We start from the raw sequence: 17,824 nt of genomic DNA on the forward strand, positions 1-17,824 counted from the left end.
GACTCGGTGCTTGCACAGGGGACCTTTCACCTTTCACACACATTTAGTGATGACTTAACAGAGTTTCACTCATGGGCTGAAGATGAGATGAGGATATTTATGCAGGCAAAGGGAAGATTGGGGTTGTCAGAGATTGTCCTGTGATAAACTGCAAGGGCTGGCAAGACCACAGTTTCCACTGTATAGATCCAGGAGTCCTTTAATAGGGCCCATCCTCATATCCTGCTAACCAAGCTCACTAAAATGGGTTGCTAACTGTTCTTCCTTATGGCTTCATCTTTGTCTCATCCCCCATTCACCGCAGAGGCAGCTTATGTCAGCCTTTTGCTGTTCGGGTATTAAAGTGATGTTTTCTCTGTTCCTCCATCACATGTCTTACTATACAATACATCACCAAGAATTTTATTTATTTATTTGTTTGTTTGTTTATTTATTCAATTTCTATAGCCGCCCATCTCAGCAAGTGACTCTGAGCAGCTTACAACAATAAACACTATAAAACAATTAACAATTTCAATTAAAACAATTAAAATACAAAATAATACACTACAACCTATCACCGAGAATACGGTTGGGGATGTGGTCAGGAACTAGGATCTGCCAGTGTCCACTGACCCTTTTAGGATGCTGCAGGCATGCCCCTTCCCTACCCTTCAGCTGCCGGCTACTCCTTCTCAGGGCAATTCTGCTTCTGGCAACAGAGAGTCTGGTTCTTTCAAGCTGGGCTCTTCCCTGCACCGCAGAACCACTTCTCCAGCTACCCCTACCAAACTGGCAGCACGTCCCCAAGCTTCTAGGGCTTGGAGGGTGAGGAGAGAAGTGGGGGAAGCTGGCTTTTTCACCATCAGATGTCCAACCACTGGGAGCTGATCTGGAGCTCCTGTTGTGGGGGGAATTCTCCTGCAAACGGATGTGAGAGAGACAGTCGTGAGGTAAAGTGGAAAAGCCCCTTCCTGTCAGCTCTTGAGAGGCGACTTTTAAACATAGTTTTAGTGCAGTTCCATAGGGTATTTCAGAATAGTTTTATTCCATAGGAAGCCCAACAGTGAGCTGATACCAGCTGATAGCTGGGCTCCCTTTGCTTATGCCTGTGCAAAACAAGAGCAAGGTTTGGTAAATGGCTAAACCTGCTGGGCTAGTCCTCTGCCAAAATTTACCTCCTTCCCAAGCCAATGGTAAGGAGAGCAACTGGTGGATATTTTTCCTGCTGGCTGATGAGATTTGGCTTTTTTAAACTGGTTCTGTGTGGATAGTGTAAGGACAGTGCCATTCCTTGCTCGTTACTGAGGCAGACTAGAACTCTATGGTGAGGACAGTGCCACTGATGCTGGCCATCTTTTCTGCCAACTCAGGAGGGAACAGTTGAATATTAACATGGCCACAAGGAAGAGTCCATAGGAGACCTTTATGCCAATGAATGTTTTTGACATTGTATTGTTGGATCTTGGAAAACAAACATCTCCATGGCTCGTTGCTGGCTGAGCAATTGGGCACTTGAACTGAAATCTTATTAGGTCTAGATCAGAGAGAAAATGGCACTCCAAGGAGAAACTAATTTGACTGTCACATTGATAAAATGTTAAATGACCCTAAAGAAATATATATTTCTATCTTCACAAAATAATTCACACTACGGACTTCATACCACAGGTTTCAAGACTATTGTGCAACAGTAGGAGAGGGGGAATGGAGAGGGAGAATAGCCCTTGACTTAAAAGCCACATTATTTTGGGCCCAGCTCTTTTTTTTGTACCCCTCAAAGCACCTCCAAATTGGGCTGCTGAAATATGGCTCCAAAACAGTCAACTTTTAGCAGTATTATTTTTTGATCTCCCCTAATTTAAAGTTGCAAAATAGGTACCTCAAGCCATCACTTACCTATTTGCAGCTGACGCCCATCCATACACCCATGCACATGTCCCCAAAGCTAAAAAAGTGTGGTCCCTTATTATAAAAATGTTGCCTGTCTAGTTGGATGTTGTGCTTCTCCCCCACAGGCACCACTTTTTTTGTTGCCTTCCCTTGTGTGAAAGGAAATGCAGCGAGGGGGGAGATCGTTAGGTATGGACTGAAGTCCTGTCTTTCTACCCCCCATTGGCCAGCCAGTCAGCCTGTCCATGCCCCTTCCTCTTTCACCTAACCCCAGGAAGGAAGCAGTAAAAGAGACCCTCACATGGCAGCATAAAACTGAAGCATGGGGGGTTCAGAAGTGAGTCCAGAGGATCTGTCTGGAGTCAGCAGGAAGACTAGAAAATTTAGCCACCAACTAGGGCTTACCCTCCTGTCCCACTATCTCAACCCAAAAATGCCCTACTAACAGTTTTAAGGACATGTCCTCATGACACAGCAGCCCATGTTGGTCTTTAGCTTTTCTGGTTTTAACGTTGTCTTTTTCCTCTTCTCCCTACACAAGTCTTGCCAGACAAACATTCAGTGATGCTTCACTGACAATATTGACACATTCCCAGCCCAGTGGCCACTGTATGTTTCTGCGGGCACGCCCCATCCCTCCACTCCGGTTGGCCGCTTGGCACTCCCTCCACAGGACTTTGGCTTAGACTGGGCACCTGGTTCGTACAGAAGCATTTGCTCATGTAATGCTGGATGGCTGCTTCACAAAGCACCATTCATGCATTACACGTGGACATAAGTCTAGTATTCTTTTGGAAAGCCATTAGACCTGTTTTTAACATCTATTTCATGAGCATTCTGGAAGAGCAGCAGACCCTGTTAAAAAATAAGACTAGCACTCTCTGCACTGAAGGTCACTTTAAGCTGAGAAAGAGAGGCCAGCTCTGCGCTGCTGGTTCTGACCCAAATAAGTGCATTATAGGATTTCACACCTTCTTCTGACAAGGGTATTCACCTAGCCTGCTGTCTACTGCTTAGTTATTGTGGAACAGGGTGCCCCTTCGCATATCCCGTGCTGAATACAAATGCCATTTTGTGTATTCCACTCAGCATGAGAGGCCCTTTTGAAGACACTCCCACTGTCAGAAGCTCAGCTATCAAACATGCAGGAAGGGTTTTTCTCAGGCTATGAAACTGACTCCAGGAAAGTGTGTGTGCTCTCTCCCCCAATAGCTAGGAAAATTACACCTCCTGTTGCTAAACTTTAATTAGTGTAATGATATTTTATATATTATATTTTTTAATTACATGTGTTGATGTTATGGGTTTCTTTTATATTTTGTTTTTTTTTAATTGCTGTAAACTGCCTTGAACAGAGGCAGGATATAATTTCAACAATACATAAAATAAATCCTAAATCCTGAATCTGGGTTAATGAAACACATGTGGGCATAACATGCTACATCCATACAAATCAAGCACAATGCATCTTAATAAACAAAATTTAGGGTCATCCAGATGTGTAGACTTCCACTCCCAGAATTCACAGAAATGGCCATGCTGTGTTGTGAATTCTGGGAATGGAAGTTCACACATCTGGAGGAGAACCAGGTTGAGAAAGACAGGCTTGACATTAAGACAAGGGCTGGGTTCCCACAACATGCTGAAGCATGAACTACTCAACCCCACTTTAGTTCTCTGGTGAGTTTTGTGAATTCAGCTACTGAGCCAGATACTATGGCGCCAAAATTCAACTTAAAAACCAATGACCTTCTTCTTTTACGTTACATACGAAGTAGTCCCGAAAGAGAACTCATTTTTCCACAAGAAATGTTAGAACCGTAGCGAGAGCAGGCGCCCCTCAGTCAATCGGGCACTTTCCTCACCTCCCCGGTAAACGGATTCGCCACTCCTCCTCAAAAAGAGGTGGGGGGACGCCAACGTGCCTCCGCAGCAGCAGGGCCCCTCGTTCTCACGTTTACCTTCGCAGCCATTCCTTCCCTTCTCCTGGGGCGATCCCCGCAGCGGCTGCTTCAGCTGGAAAGGATGGGACTAGCGGCTGGCGGCGGAGGCTCTGGGGGAAAGGAAGCAGGGGGCGCGGCCAGCGAGCGCCCGAGAGCGGGCACCCCCGCCGCCAGGGGTCGGGAGATTGCGGCCCGTTCGCCCGGCCGAAGGGTCCGTTGGATGGGAGGCTGAAGGTGACGCCCCTTCCCAACAGGCGGGCTCTATGGGGCTGGAGGAGGGAACTTGCCATGGGACTCTGTCCGCCCCGCGCACCGCCGCACGTCCCTCGCCATGGCTCGCAACTTCGAGCTCCTCTTCGAGTCCCTTGGGCACTTCGGCAGGTAAGCGAGCCCTGCGCCGAGACCGGGAGATAGAAAGAGCGCGCCGGGCGGGGGACGCGCTCTTCGCTCCTCTTTCTCGGTCGCAGGGAGTAACGAAGTTGGGTGGGGAGAGAGTTGGGTGGGGAGAGAGTCGGCACGGGAGAGGGCGAAGACAGCTCAGGATCGCAGGCGCGCCCGGACTTCCTCTTGCTCTCCCCGGAGCACGTAGCCGCGCGGAAAAGACAAGGGAGCTGCCTGGGTTGGGCTTCAGGGTGAGACACGTGGCTGCCAGGGGGAAACTGAGTTAGTCGCTTCCAGCAGCGAGTTAGCACGTTGGCAACGTTCCCACGACACCCTCACCCGCCTGTAGGTGATCCGTGGCTTTTTCAACCCAACTGCTCAACTGTCTGACCGGCTGGACTACTACGGGGCCGGCTGGTTTGAGAATCAGTATCTCTTCGAGCACAACCAGAGACAAACCGCTGGTACAAGGGAGCTTGGTGACTGAATGGAGATTTGAGCCAGTGTATCCCCCCATTCCTAGCCTAACGCCTGGGGGCACCTTAACCCTTGAATTTCCTGACAACGGAGGGGCGGCTTCGGCTTTTGTGAGCTAGAGCTTCCGGGTGTTAGAAACTGATAGTAGAGTCTGGCGATCGCGTGTATGTGGTGGGAAGCCTTGGGTTTAAAGTGAGTCTGTAGTTAGGACTGGGGTGGCAATGACGATGATTGTGCACATTGGAGGCTGCTTTTATTGCGGAAAATTCCTCCCTTAATCTGGAAGATACAGTTGTAATTATTCTGCCCGTGCTGGAAGGAAAGATAAGGAACGCGTCCTAGTATCTATCAAGCTTCGTTAGAATTGAGGTTAGCTGGTAGTGGAAATTATCCTTTGAAGTAGGTGCTGGAGGTTCTGCGACTTCATGTATTAAACCCATTGGGAATTTGAAATACTCAACCTTTGAGTGGATGGCATGGGAGTATGACTAAGTAGGGGTTGGTATAGTAAATCTCATCTATTTGTGGGATATGCCCTCATCTGTAAGACCCACCCACATATCTCTGTGTAATAACATTTATTTGTAGCCTCGATTCTTAGTAAGATTGAGTTCTACAATATTAAAAAATGTGATGGGCAGCTTCTGTATAGTTGATCAAGTCTGAACTACTGTAACTTGGCCAGCTTAATCAGGGTGAATGAATAATAGGGCTGTGATAAATAGTTGGTGTTTAATGAATGGACTCTCCATCTGTAGCAGTACAGTTGGAGCAGACTGACAGGAAGTTTAATGCCTTTGATTTCCTGATTTCCAGAAAGGGAGGGATAGCTGTAAGTGAAGCTCAAAATCAGGAGGAATCTGGTAGCATCTTTTCCAACTAATCTTCTTGGACTAATCAGACTCTTACTGATTTTGGGCTGCCCTAGACTTAAGGGCCTCCCTCCTGCAATATCTAAAGTGAGGCTGTTTCTTTGGGAACAGAAGCACACTTCTGAAAATGCTTGTTTTTTTAAGAGCCTTCATACTTTGATACTCTCTTGGAACCGGGCAAGCACAACAAAGAAATAAATAGTGCAAATATTTCACACCTATTAAGCCTCCACACTCTATCCCAAGTCACAATAGGTTAAGAAATTTAAAACTAGTGTATGTAGAGATGGGAGGGTGCTCTGCAGCTCTGCTCCCAGGAGTTGGTTGCATTGGTTTTATCTCCAGAGAAAAGACGTATTTGTGCAAGCCAGAGATAATACTTGACCTGAAGAGATATAGATATCGGTGATGTCGGTGAAACGTACTTGCTGTTGTATTACGAACTAGATCAGCCAACAGGAGGTCAGTGTGAAATAATGACTAAGATGAGTGGAGCTAGATGCAAAAAGTTACCTGTTGCCTGAGTGTACACGTACACACAGTCCGTACACCCAGTACAAATCTGTGCCAAAGTTCCTACTTATTTATTGGTGCACAAAATTCAGTTTAATACTTTTCATTTGCATGAGGAACATTGCAACTAAAAGAAAATACAAGACAGCTGCAGTAAATAAAAAATAGACTATCTTTGCCAAGTTAGGTATTATTTATTTCTGTTTTATGGCTTTGCACAATATGCTAGACCATAAACCAAGTACAGAGGGTAGATTTACACAAAATGCTAAACTAAAATATGGTGGGCTAGTTTGTGGTTTTGTGTACTGTGGAAACACAGCTTGTTATTAAACTTGCAGTTTTATTTGCAGCATTAAACTGTTGAGAATCAGGAGTGATCCAGAGATTGCTTAGTCTTCGCCTTCCTGTGCACTGCAGAGCTGCTTGCACTATTTGCCTTCTCTTTTCCCCTCCCCTCTCTGGCCAAACAGGGTGGAAGAGATACATTTTCCAATTCCAAGAGCAAATGCTGGAGCATGGATTGCACACAAATTAAAAACACAAAAAGAAAAATAATAGTACACATTCTGTGTTCCAGTCTGGCTATAATATTTGCAATATTTGTTCCAGCTGATTTTTTTTTTTTATCCATTTAATCGTGTCCAGTTTTTGGAGAATAGCTGGACAAGTCCCTTCAGTTTTCTTGGCAAGGTTTTTTTTCAGAAGTGGTTTTCCATTGCCTCCTTCCTAGGGCTGAGAGAGAGGGACAGGCCCAAGGTCACCCAGCTGGCTTTGTGACTAAGATAGGACTAGAACTCACGGTCTCCTGGTTTCTAGCCTGATGCCTTAACCACTACACCAGACTAGTTCTCAGCTTAAAATTATGGGGAACTCTAAAAACCTTGGTACTGGAAGGCCCAAGCACCCAAAGCCACTCAATCTTACATGGGCAGATGGGATGTCTGAAGTTTTTCATTGCAGAAAACATGCTGAGAAGAAAACAAGATTCTTGACTGATAGATTATATATTTTTACGTACATTTCATGACACAACTGAAGATACTGAAATTTCAATATATGTGCAGATATATGATCTCAAATCAGAATATTTATTTTAATAATTGGTTGAATCCAGAGATCCAGAGTAATCAAGACATCACATTGATTGTAGCTGATCTACTCTTAAGGATAAATCTGGACCCATCCATATTTGCACTATGTAATAAACTTGGTTAACCAGGTGAAGACAGAAGGAAAGTGACAGACCTTCATTTCAAGTCTCTGCTTGTCCTTCTTTGTTGGTAGTCTGCATAGTATTTATGCAGTGGCTTTCCCAACCTTCGGCTTCTAAGTGGTGCTCAGTTAAAAGTTCTGTCATCCCCAGATAACAGGCAGCAGTCAGAGATGATGGACATTGGATGTCAATATCATCTGGAGTTTCAAGATTGTGAAAGACAGGCTTATGATGCAAGACAGAGTCATATGTGGGTTTTTGAAAGCCTGCATCTAGTACGTTTCCAATGTACTGTATAATATAAAGCTATGTGGTAATATTTCAAAGGGCATCCAGGTAGGAAGATCTTCCAAGAGATAGCAATAGCTCTTAAGAACAGTATTCCATAATTTTGTTCATTGTTTTTTATTGTTCTTTACATATGCTGTAGTTTTTATTTATTGTAAGCCACCTAGAATTGTAAGGATAGGCATACAAATGTGGGCAAATAATTCACAAAATAATATAACTGTAATATACTAAATTACAGTACTGCTGTCTAATATATTAATTCCATGACAGTGGACCATGGCTGGATTCACACATCCCACCAAGCTATAATACTATAAAATGTAAATATACAGATAAGATTCTATTATCTTTAAAAAAAACTATCACAAAATAATTTTTAGAAGACATTAAAGAATTAATTGGCTACTTTTATATATGTAATAGATGTTTCATTGGGACTTTTGCAATCCAGTGAGAAATAATAAGACATTTATTGAAATGAATATCTGATTAAATATTTAGGTGTTAATATACCCAGCAAGGTGAATTGGCTCAGTAACAGTGGTGAGGGATGCACTATTGCAAGACCTGAAGGACCAGGTTAGGGACAGATCTTTTTTTCCTTTTTCCTGCATGTGCAGGGTCCACTTTTTTTTTTTTTTGGATCAACTGAATGTCGATCTCCTGGTTGTGACAGGAATTGACCGACTGGCTTGTCGCCTGAGCCTGACATTGGGGGCTGAGAGAGAATGACTGGCCCAAAGTCACCCAGCTGGCTTTAGTGGCTAAGGCAGGACTAGAACTCTCAGTCTCCTGGTTTCTAGCCTGGTGCCTTAACCATTAGACCAAACTGGCTCTCAGGTTAGGGACAGATTGTCATGGAGAAAAATCTATGTGAGGGACTTCCGGTGGAGACATGGTGGACTGAACAGCTGTGCCTGTGGGCTCAGTGGGTGGAGCTGACAACGCAGCAGTTTTTTGGGCTCAGGCAGGTTTCCCTAAAGCCCAGGAGTGTTTTCTGGAAAAAGGAAAACACCTGGGATCACCCCATCTCTCCTCCGGACAGCTGCTTGTAGCCAGAAGATTGCAAAGAGTGTTTGCGTTTGACTGGGAAGAGCCAGCTGGGAGGCGAGGACATCACCATTTTCCAAGCCACGCTGTAGCCTTAAAGGGACATTAAGATCAGCCACCCCATTTCTAAATCACCCAATTTATATTTCTTTTAAGTACGTGTACCCTAAGAGAGGCTTTCTACAGCAAGGAGAAGCTGGCTGTCTTGGTGCTTGTCATTATTTTTGGGATTACTTTTTTTAAAAAAATCTTTTTAAGTTTTGGACCTTGTTTTCCCTCCAAATATTAAGGAGGATTGAGAGTAAATAATTGTCTCCCTGTTATTATTTTTGTACTAAATTTGGAGATATTAGCATTTTCCTACATATGGAATTGGCTGATTTGAACCTTCAGCTTTCTGCTTCTACTTTCCCTGAGGACTTGTCTGCATATCTCACTTTCGCTTGTGAAAACACATTCCGAAATTCTTTCATATCTTCGACTTTTGCTGGTTAAGCTCCTAAGGGGCGCCATAATCTACTGCATGAAACATGGAGGATTTTAAACAGATTTTCTCTGACTTCCACCAAGATTTTAAACAGATTCTTTCTGACTCCTATCAAATGTTTATGCAAGACATTCAGGACGTTGTAGAAAATATGAGGTCTAAAATGTGTCATCTGGTTGGGGATGTCATGGATGAAACTAAGGATTTTAACAGTGACAGAAATGTCTCTTCTAAGAGTGAGATCGGGACTTCTGCTGAAATGCTGGATGAAGATCAGATAGTCGAGTTGAAGAAATTAAAGGGAGAGATCAACTTGCAAGCCATAAGTGAAATTGATTTTCTTCTGGAACGCCATGGAAAAGAAGGGGTTATTATGTATGGGTGGTCTCCTGAAGAGAATTCAAAGTTTTTCAGGGGGGCAGTTGGGCTGTTCGATTTTTTAAAGAAAAAAGCTCTGTGAAGATTGTGGGGATATGTAAATGCTCTGGTTTCTTTTGAAGTGGGACAAGGGTTAAAGAATATTTATCTGGATTATTTTTAAGGTTTGGCTGATTTCATTTACCTTTAACAATTTCGATTAAGATTAATAAGGTATTAAAATGTCTACTTGGAGGGTTTGGGGTTTATTAAGATTAAGATCATTAAAATTGTTGTACTATTAAGTATAATGGCAGACAATTTACAGTATGTGCTTTTTAGTTTGATCTTCATTATAGTAGACAGAAATGTATAGAATAGTAGTAAGGAGGGAATAATTAAATAGATGTTATCTTTGGGGAGGGGGAAGTTGTTTAGGAGGTTTATATGAATTTTTCTTTTTTTTTTTCTTTTAATATAAGGGGAGGGAGAAACTGTACTTAGTGATTTTTATAATGTACCAAAGTGGAATGATTTATAGAAATAATGTGGTTTTGGTTTAATATACAGTAAGGGATCGATTATGGAAAAAAAATTGTATATCCTTGCTGTTAAAAGTCAAAAGTTACACTTCTTCGGAACTTTGAAAAAAAAATTCTCTTGTGTTTTCACTCCTTTTTAGTTTTTTTCTTTGCAGTTTTTTGTTTCTCTGTAGCTTTTATCTTTGCTTGAAACTTAATAAAATTCTTATTAAAAAAAAGAGAAAATCTATGAGGTCACTAAGAGTTGACACTGACTTAAGGGCACATAACCAAAATGCACCCAAGAACTGTATACAACAGAAGCATTTGAATACAGCCTGACAAGAAATTCTTTTCCTGCTTCTGCTGCCATTTTTCTACTTTCCTTTGCTGCAGACGGCACTGTCTGGAAACACATGCCAACCCAAGTGTGCCATAAAGCAGTGCATACCCACAGCACATTGAATTTCGAGCAACACCATGGCAGCTCTAGGCATAGCTAGATGAATACCAGCTGATAAAATGGCATTCTTGTCCTTGTCTGTAAACTTTTTTTTTTTTTTCAAACCCCCCCACACCTTTTTCCCATGTTGATTTCCGTCTGAAACTGCTGGATTATCCTCCTCTGCTGTTTACAATAGCAGCCAGAAAAGGTTTAGAAAATGACATGAAGGAAGATATGGGGACAATCTTCAGCCCTGTGGCTGCAACCCAACCACTGTTGTTAGTTTAAGCAACACTGAAGGAAGTAGAAATAGTTTTACATGCTAGCTGGGGAATTCTAGGAGTTGAAGTCCACACATCTTAAAGTTGTCAAGGTTGAGAAACACTGATATAGAGCCACTTATGGTCCTCTAAATTTCACTGTGAATCTAACAATCGGTGTGTGTATGGGTGGGAAAGAAATGGGATTGGATTTAGTACTATCATAATTAGCATTTTGGAATATATATTTGTTTGGTGATCTGCTTTTCCACTAAAGAAAGGTGCTTAAAATAAACATTTCTATGGATAGGATGTAGTACTTCTGTGTTTGTCCTTGCTGCTCTAAAAGTGTACTTTTAATAGAGTTACTTCTAAAATAAAATGTTAACCAATTATACAAATACTTGATCTGGTAGGTTTTTAACATTTTCATATAGTGGTAAACCAAGTTTAAGGGTAGCAGATGTCCTGACAGCCAGGAAACACACTGAGACAGGGAACTGGTCTCTAATGTTTATTGCTAATACATAACGGTAATCCTAACAAACTGAAGAAGCGTGGGAAAAACCCAGACATATAAACCCCAAAGGTTAAGGTGGTTCCGATCTGTGTCTCTTTGAATGGCTGACCAATTCCTCAGTGCTACGCATGCGCTTAACAGTCTGGATGGGAGCCCCCTGCTCGCCATCCTTACTCATGACAGCAGAGTGCAGTAAAATAGGTGTTGACTTGGACTGAGCATTTCTGTTGTTGTTTATTCATTTAGTCGCTTCTGACTCTTCGTGACTTCATGGACCAGCCCACGCCAGAGCTTCCTGTTGGTCGTCGACACCCCCAGCTCCCCCAGGGACGAGTCCGTCACCTATAGAATATCATCTATCCATCTTGCCCTTGGTCGGCCCCTCTTCCTTTTGCCCTCCACTCTCCCTAGCATCAGCATCTTCTCCAGGGTGTCCTGTCTTCTCATTATGTGGCCAAAGTATTTCAGTTTTGCCTTTAATATCATTCCCTCAAGTGAGCAGTCTGGCTTTATTTCCTGGAGTATGGACCAGTTTGATCTTCTTGCAGTCCAAGGAACTCTCAGAATTTTCCTCCAACACCACAGTTCAAAAGGATCGATCTTCCTTCTCTCAGCCTTCCTTATGGTCCAGCTCTCGCAGCCATATGTTACTATGCTTTAACTATGCGGACCTTTGTTGTCAGTGTGAGGTCTCTGCTCTTAACTATTTTATTGAGATTTGTCATTGCTCTTCTCCCAAGGATTAAGCGTCTTCTGATTTCCTGACTGCAGTCAGCATCTGCAGTAATCTTCACACCTAGAAATACAAAGTCTTTCACTGCTTCTACATTTCCTCCCTCTATTTGCCAGTTATCAATCAAGCTGGTTGCCATAATCTTGGTTTTTTTGAGGTTTAGCTGCAAGCCAGCTTTTGCACTTTCTTCTTTCACCTTCATCATAAGGCTCCTCAGTTCCTCTTCGCTTTCAGCCATCAAAGTGGTATCATCTGCATATCTGAGATTGTTAATGTTTCTTCCAGAGATTTTAACTCCAGCCTTGGATTCCTCAAGCCCAGCATGTCGCATGATGTGTTCTGCATACACGTTGAATAGGGAGGGTGAGAGTATACAGCCCTGCCATACTCCTTTCCCAATCTTAAACCAGTCCGTTGTTCCGTGGTCTGTTCTTACTGTTGCTACTTGGTCGTTATACAGATTCTTCAGGAGGCATACAAGATGACTTGGTATCCCAATACCACCAAGAACTTGCCACAATTTGTTATGGTCCACACAGTCAAAGGCTTTAGAATAGTCAATAAAACAGAAATAGATGTTTTTCTGAAACTCCCTGGCTTTTTCCATTATCCATCGGGTATTGGCAATTTGGTCCCGAGTTCCTCTGCCTTTTCTAAACCCAGCTTGTATATCTGGCAATTCTTGCTCCATGAATTGCTGAAGTCTACCTTGCAGGATCTTGAGCATTCCCTTACTGGCATGTGAAATGAGTGCCACTGTTCGATAGTTTGAACATTCTTTAGTGTTTCCCTTTTTTGGTATGGGGATATAGGTTGATTTTTTTCCAATCTGATGGCCATTCTTGTGTTTTCCAAATTTGCTGGCATATAGCATGCATTACCTTGATAGCATCATCTTGCAAGATTTTGAACAGTTCAGCTGGGATGCCGTCGTCTCCTGCTGCCTTGTTATTTGCAATGCTTGTTAAGGCCCATTCAACCTCACTCTTCAGGATGTCTGGCTCTAGCTCACTGACCACACCATCAAAGCTATCCCCGATATTGTTATCCTTCCTATACAGGTCTTCTGTATATTCTTGCCCTTTTCCTTGATCTCTTCTTCTTCTGTTAGGTCCTTGCCATCTTTGTTTTTGATCATACCCATTTTTGCCTGGAATTTACCTCCGATGTTTCTGATTTTCTGGAAGAGGTCTCTTGTCCTTCCTATTCTATTGTCTTCTTCCACTTCCACGCATTGCTTGTTTAAAAATAATTCCTTATCTCTTCTGGCTAACCTCTGGAATTTTGCATTTAATTGGGCATATCTCCCCCTATCACTGTTGCCTTTTGCTTTCCTTCTTTCTTGGGCTACTTCTAGTGTCTCAGCAGACAGCCATTTTGCCTCTTTCTTTGGGATGTATTTTGTTGCCGCCTCCTGAACAATGTTGAGAACTTCTGTCCATAGTTCTTCCAGGACCCTATCTACTAAGTCCAGTCCCTTAAATTGATTCTTCACCTCCACTGCATATTCCTTAGGAATATTAGTGAACTCATATCTAGCTGATCTGTGGGTCTTCCCTAATCTCTTGAGTCTGATCCTAAATTGTGCAAGAAGTAGTTCGTGATCTGAACTACAGTCAGCTCCAGGTCTTGTTTTTACCAACTGTGTAGATGTCCACCACCTTTGGCTGCAAAGGATGTAGTCAATCTGATTTCGGTGTTGTCCATCGGGTGAAGTCCATGTATAAAGCTGTCTCTTAGGTTGTTGGAAGAGAGTGTTTGTTCTGCAGAGTGAGTTGTCTTGGCAAAATTCTATCAGCCTATGTCCTGCTTCGTTTTGTTCTCCCAGGCCATGCTTACCTGTAATTCCAGGTATCATTTGACTGCCCATCTTAGCATTCAAGTCTCCCGTGATGAAAATAACATCTCTTTTAGGCGCGTTGTCCAGTAGGTGCTGCAGATCCTCGTAGAACTGCCCTACTTCAGCTTCTTCAGCATCTGTGGTTGGGGCGTATATTTGGATCACTGTGATGTTAGATGGCTTGCCCTGAATTCGAATTGAGATAATTCTATCGTTTTTTGGATTGTATCCAAGCACTGCTTTAGCCACTTTACTATTAATTATGAAGGCTACTCCATTTCTTCTGTGGTCCTCTTGTCCACAGTAGTAGATCTGGTGGTCATTTGATGTGAAGTGGCCCATTCCAGTCCATTTCAGTTCACTGATGCCCAAAATGTCTATCTTTAATCTTGACATCTCACCAATAACCACATCCAATTTGCCCTGGCTCATAGATCTTACATTCCAGGTTCCAATGGCGTGTTGATCCTTAGAACATCGGATTCTCCGTTCACCACCAGCACCGTCGGCCGCTAGCCGTCCTTTCGGCTTTGAGCTAGCTGCGTCATCACACCTGGGGCTAGTTGAACTCCTCCTCTGTTCCTCCCCAGTAGCATTTTGACCATCTTCCGACCTGGGCGTCTCATCTTCCGATGGTATACCGACATATCTCTGGTTGTACTGATCCATTTAGTTTTCACGGCAAGAATACTGGGGTGGGTTGCCATTACCTTCCCCAAGGATCGCATTTAGTCTGACCTCTCTGTCATGACCTTCCCGTCTTGGGTGGCCCTTCACAGTTTAGCTCATGGCATCACTGAGGTGCTCAAGATCCAGCACCACGACAAGGTGACGATCCTTTGCTGAAGGATTTTTAGGTCAGTAATATTCATAACTAAGCATAAATTCAACCCAATGAACATCTTGGCCTAATCTGTCTAACAGTGTAGTATGTAAGCATGACATGGTATGGATATTTTGATAGATTATATTATATTTGTATCTAAATCATACAATAAGAAGCTCCCTGTAACTACAGAGATGCAGAAAAGTGGATAAACCTGGAAGTGGGGTAAACGAAATGGACAAGTTACTTGTGTTTTCCTCTTGGGAAAAAAGAAAAGAGAAGTTATCCTTACAAAGAACAGTACTGTTAACTTCATTTTCGATGTTGACCCTAATGCCCACCTTTCTTGTTATACCTGCTCAACAAATCCTATTTCTTTCCTCTGTTGTGCACATTTCCATGCTCTTGAATTGGCCATAAAAAGGTCCTGAGGTCTGTGATAAACTGCAGCCCTTAAAGTAGATGCTGCATGGTCTGCTTCATGCCACAATTACCAGTCTCTAGTCCTGTAAACAGGCTCCGTGTGACTGTGTTGACTCTTAACCTACCAACCTGGGGACTATGTTAATTTAAGGTCTTGGACCACTGTCTTTTTCCTTAATGTCCAAGACATCCTCTGCAACATTTTCTAGTCATGTCTGCCATATATAGTTCTTCCTTAGCAGAAGTTGGTCTGGAATTTAATATTTGCTATAAGAAAACTTTCGGGTGATCCCAAATGACTCTGCTGTGCAATGTGGTTAAGCAGAAGATGTTTAGCATCTTCCAATTATGCTTTCCTTTCATACCAACTGGTTACAATTCCCCCAATGCCTGGAGGTGCTATTTCAACAAGAATTTACAAGTTATTTCTTTAATACAACATCATTTGTAAAGCAAGATTAAGATAAGACTATTCATGAAATCATAGTATGTCCTTACTTAACCCACAAGTGACTGAACACAACTAATACTCTATTTTAGCTTGATGGAAAGCTGCCACCAGCACCTCTGATTGGGGCTGTGCATGCTTCTTTTTTATAAACAAAATATTTTTCAGTAAAGTATTTTGGCTTTGTGATGTATTAAGCCCTACATTTTCTGAATTCTTACTTTGATCTGTTTTGAAGATTATTAACTCTTGTGATATATGGATTACCTGTGTGGCAAGTAGTGGAGTGCCCAAATCTATTCTGCAAAAGATTACTCTTCTGCAGCCTGGCATTCTTCAAGCTAGCTATGGTAGCTTAGAAGTCTAAGAGTTGTCTTAGTCCCTAAGTCTCCACAACTCTGGATTGCAGATATCCAGCTAAGGAAGGCTGCCAGGTTGACTGGACATTCTCAGCTCAGTCAGCTGAAGGTGCTTTTACAGATTTCACAAATCTGTATTTTTACAGATTTCTTACCATAAGAAGTGACTAACGTTGTCCTCCTGTGACATCCAGAAGCATACAAAGGAACATCTATGATGAAGAGCTTGGACTCTGTAGCCTGGCAAACTGGTTGTGTATTGAGTTCCTTTTCAGACAGTTTGCAATTCATGAAAAGAAACATAGTAAATATTCAGGCACAAATGACTTTTAGTAGAAATATATTGGTGGTCATTAAAAAAAACAAACCTACTGAATGAAAGCCTTTCCCCATTATCTCTCAGTGGATAGGTCATGTACAAGGAAATGCATGTCAGGATATTCTAGGCTGGGGAAGTGACCATTCAGACCATACAGGGAACAAAGTGCCTATGCACGTGCAAAAAAGGTAAAGCTTAACCATATAAGACAAAAACATATGTTAACCAATAAGAAAATAACACAGTGTGCTATGCATGTTTTTACTGTAACCATCCCAGCACTGGTATCGGCTCCTGCGGAAGAGATCCTACTACCATTGCTGAATAATCTTTTCTCTTTACTTATTGGCTTCCTCTTCTCGTTGGGTAGGGAATTATTATTCTGCAGAAGTACTTAATTTAGGTGACCTGTTATTAGACAAATTCTCTCCTGAAAATACTTTTTAAATTTAACCTTTCTGTCTGCAGCAACACAGTTTCCAGATAAAGTGGTTTGGATGGACCAAAAAGGAAAAAAATAATTACGATGCTCACAAATTTCATGGGATGGTATAAAGTTTCCTGATTTAAAGGAGAAACAAAATCCTTGTTTAATGTTAAATTTTATCTCAGTTTCAGATAGTTTAGCTTGCTTAAAAATTGCATAAAAGGTTTTATGCATTTATTCTGAGTTATTTTGCAAGTAGGTGAGTAATGGGGTTGTTTTGGCCTGCCCTTGTGTAATAAAGGCATATTTGCTCTTTTATTTTCTAATACAGCAAGGATTACAAGCAAAGTTAAAGTTTAGGACAGGAAAGTTTTCCATCCCTTCTTCCCATTTATGTCCATGATAAGCTTTTCTGAGGCTGCTGAGTTGCTGGAGAAGATAAGGATTCATCTCAAGTTTCAGCAGCATCCCATACTCCTATATTGCTCTTGAATGCCCTGATTTTAGGGGGAGAAGATTTTAGAGAGCATAGGTGGCTACCTACCTTAAGTTTGTGTAGATTGGGATCTGTATCACAACCCGCAAAATATTTTTCAGCCATTGTACTGAGAGAGATAAGAGGCACAGTATATAACTTTGTAGGCTTAGCATGTCAGATACAAGGAAGTAGGTTTAATAGTTTGTTTTTGAAGATTAAGCATTCACAAATCTTAATAGTCATAATGTAATAGGATAGCAACCTATTCTGAATCAGCATTTTGGGGTTGAAAACTTCATGTTACGTTTTTATGATCCTCTGTGTCGTGCTGCAACTGATACTTCAGACTAAGACTTTACAACTTGGGGTTTGAGAAGTGCCTATAAACCTTGAAAGCCTTAGATTAATGCTTTGGAGCTGCTGGTTATAATTTTAATAGGATGGAAGGAAAGGTTATTAAATATATGGGGAGTAATCATATTAAGGGAACTCAAATTGTAATTAACTTGAAGTACATTTACTTTGGGTTCCACCCACTTTTTCAAATGCACCTTCTGGCGTTCTGGCATATCACTCATTATGTATAGGCTTGAACCAAAACACAATTGTAAATGCCTGATATAATTTCTGTTCTAAAATAATCCTTTAAAGTTAGATTTAGCTTCCTTTTATCTTGAGCCAAAACTCCTACTTGAGACTCAGTACGGAAATGCAGAAGTCGGTAGATTTGAGGTAATTCTCCACTGCTGTCCGTAGCATTTTGGGG

General features: G+C 42.1%; 1 protein-coding gene across 2 annotated transcripts in view; it reads left to right on the plus strand.

Annotated features, from left to right (window-relative positions):
- The first annotated feature begins 4,071 nt into the window (after positions 1–4,071).
- SLC22A16 (solute carrier family 22 member 16) overlaps positions 4,072–17,824 on the plus strand; it is a 31,943-nt gene continuing 18,190 nt past the window's right edge. For both annotated transcript variants that reach the window (XM_063311191.1, XM_063311183.1), the window contains exon 1: positions 4,072–4,196. In XM_063311191.1, coding sequence (XP_063167261.1) covers positions 4,147–4,196 — 50 coding nt within the window. In that variant the 5' untranslated portion in view covers positions 4,072–4,146. The remainder of the gene's footprint in view (positions 4,197–17,824) is intronic.

The sequence above is a fragment of the Candoia aspera genome, chromosome 1, assembly GCF_035149785.1.
Source record: "Candoia aspera isolate rCanAsp1 chromosome 1, rCanAsp1.hap2, whole genome shotgun sequence".
Lineage (NCBI taxonomy): Eukaryota > Metazoa > Chordata > Lepidosauria > Squamata > Boidae > Candoia > Candoia aspera.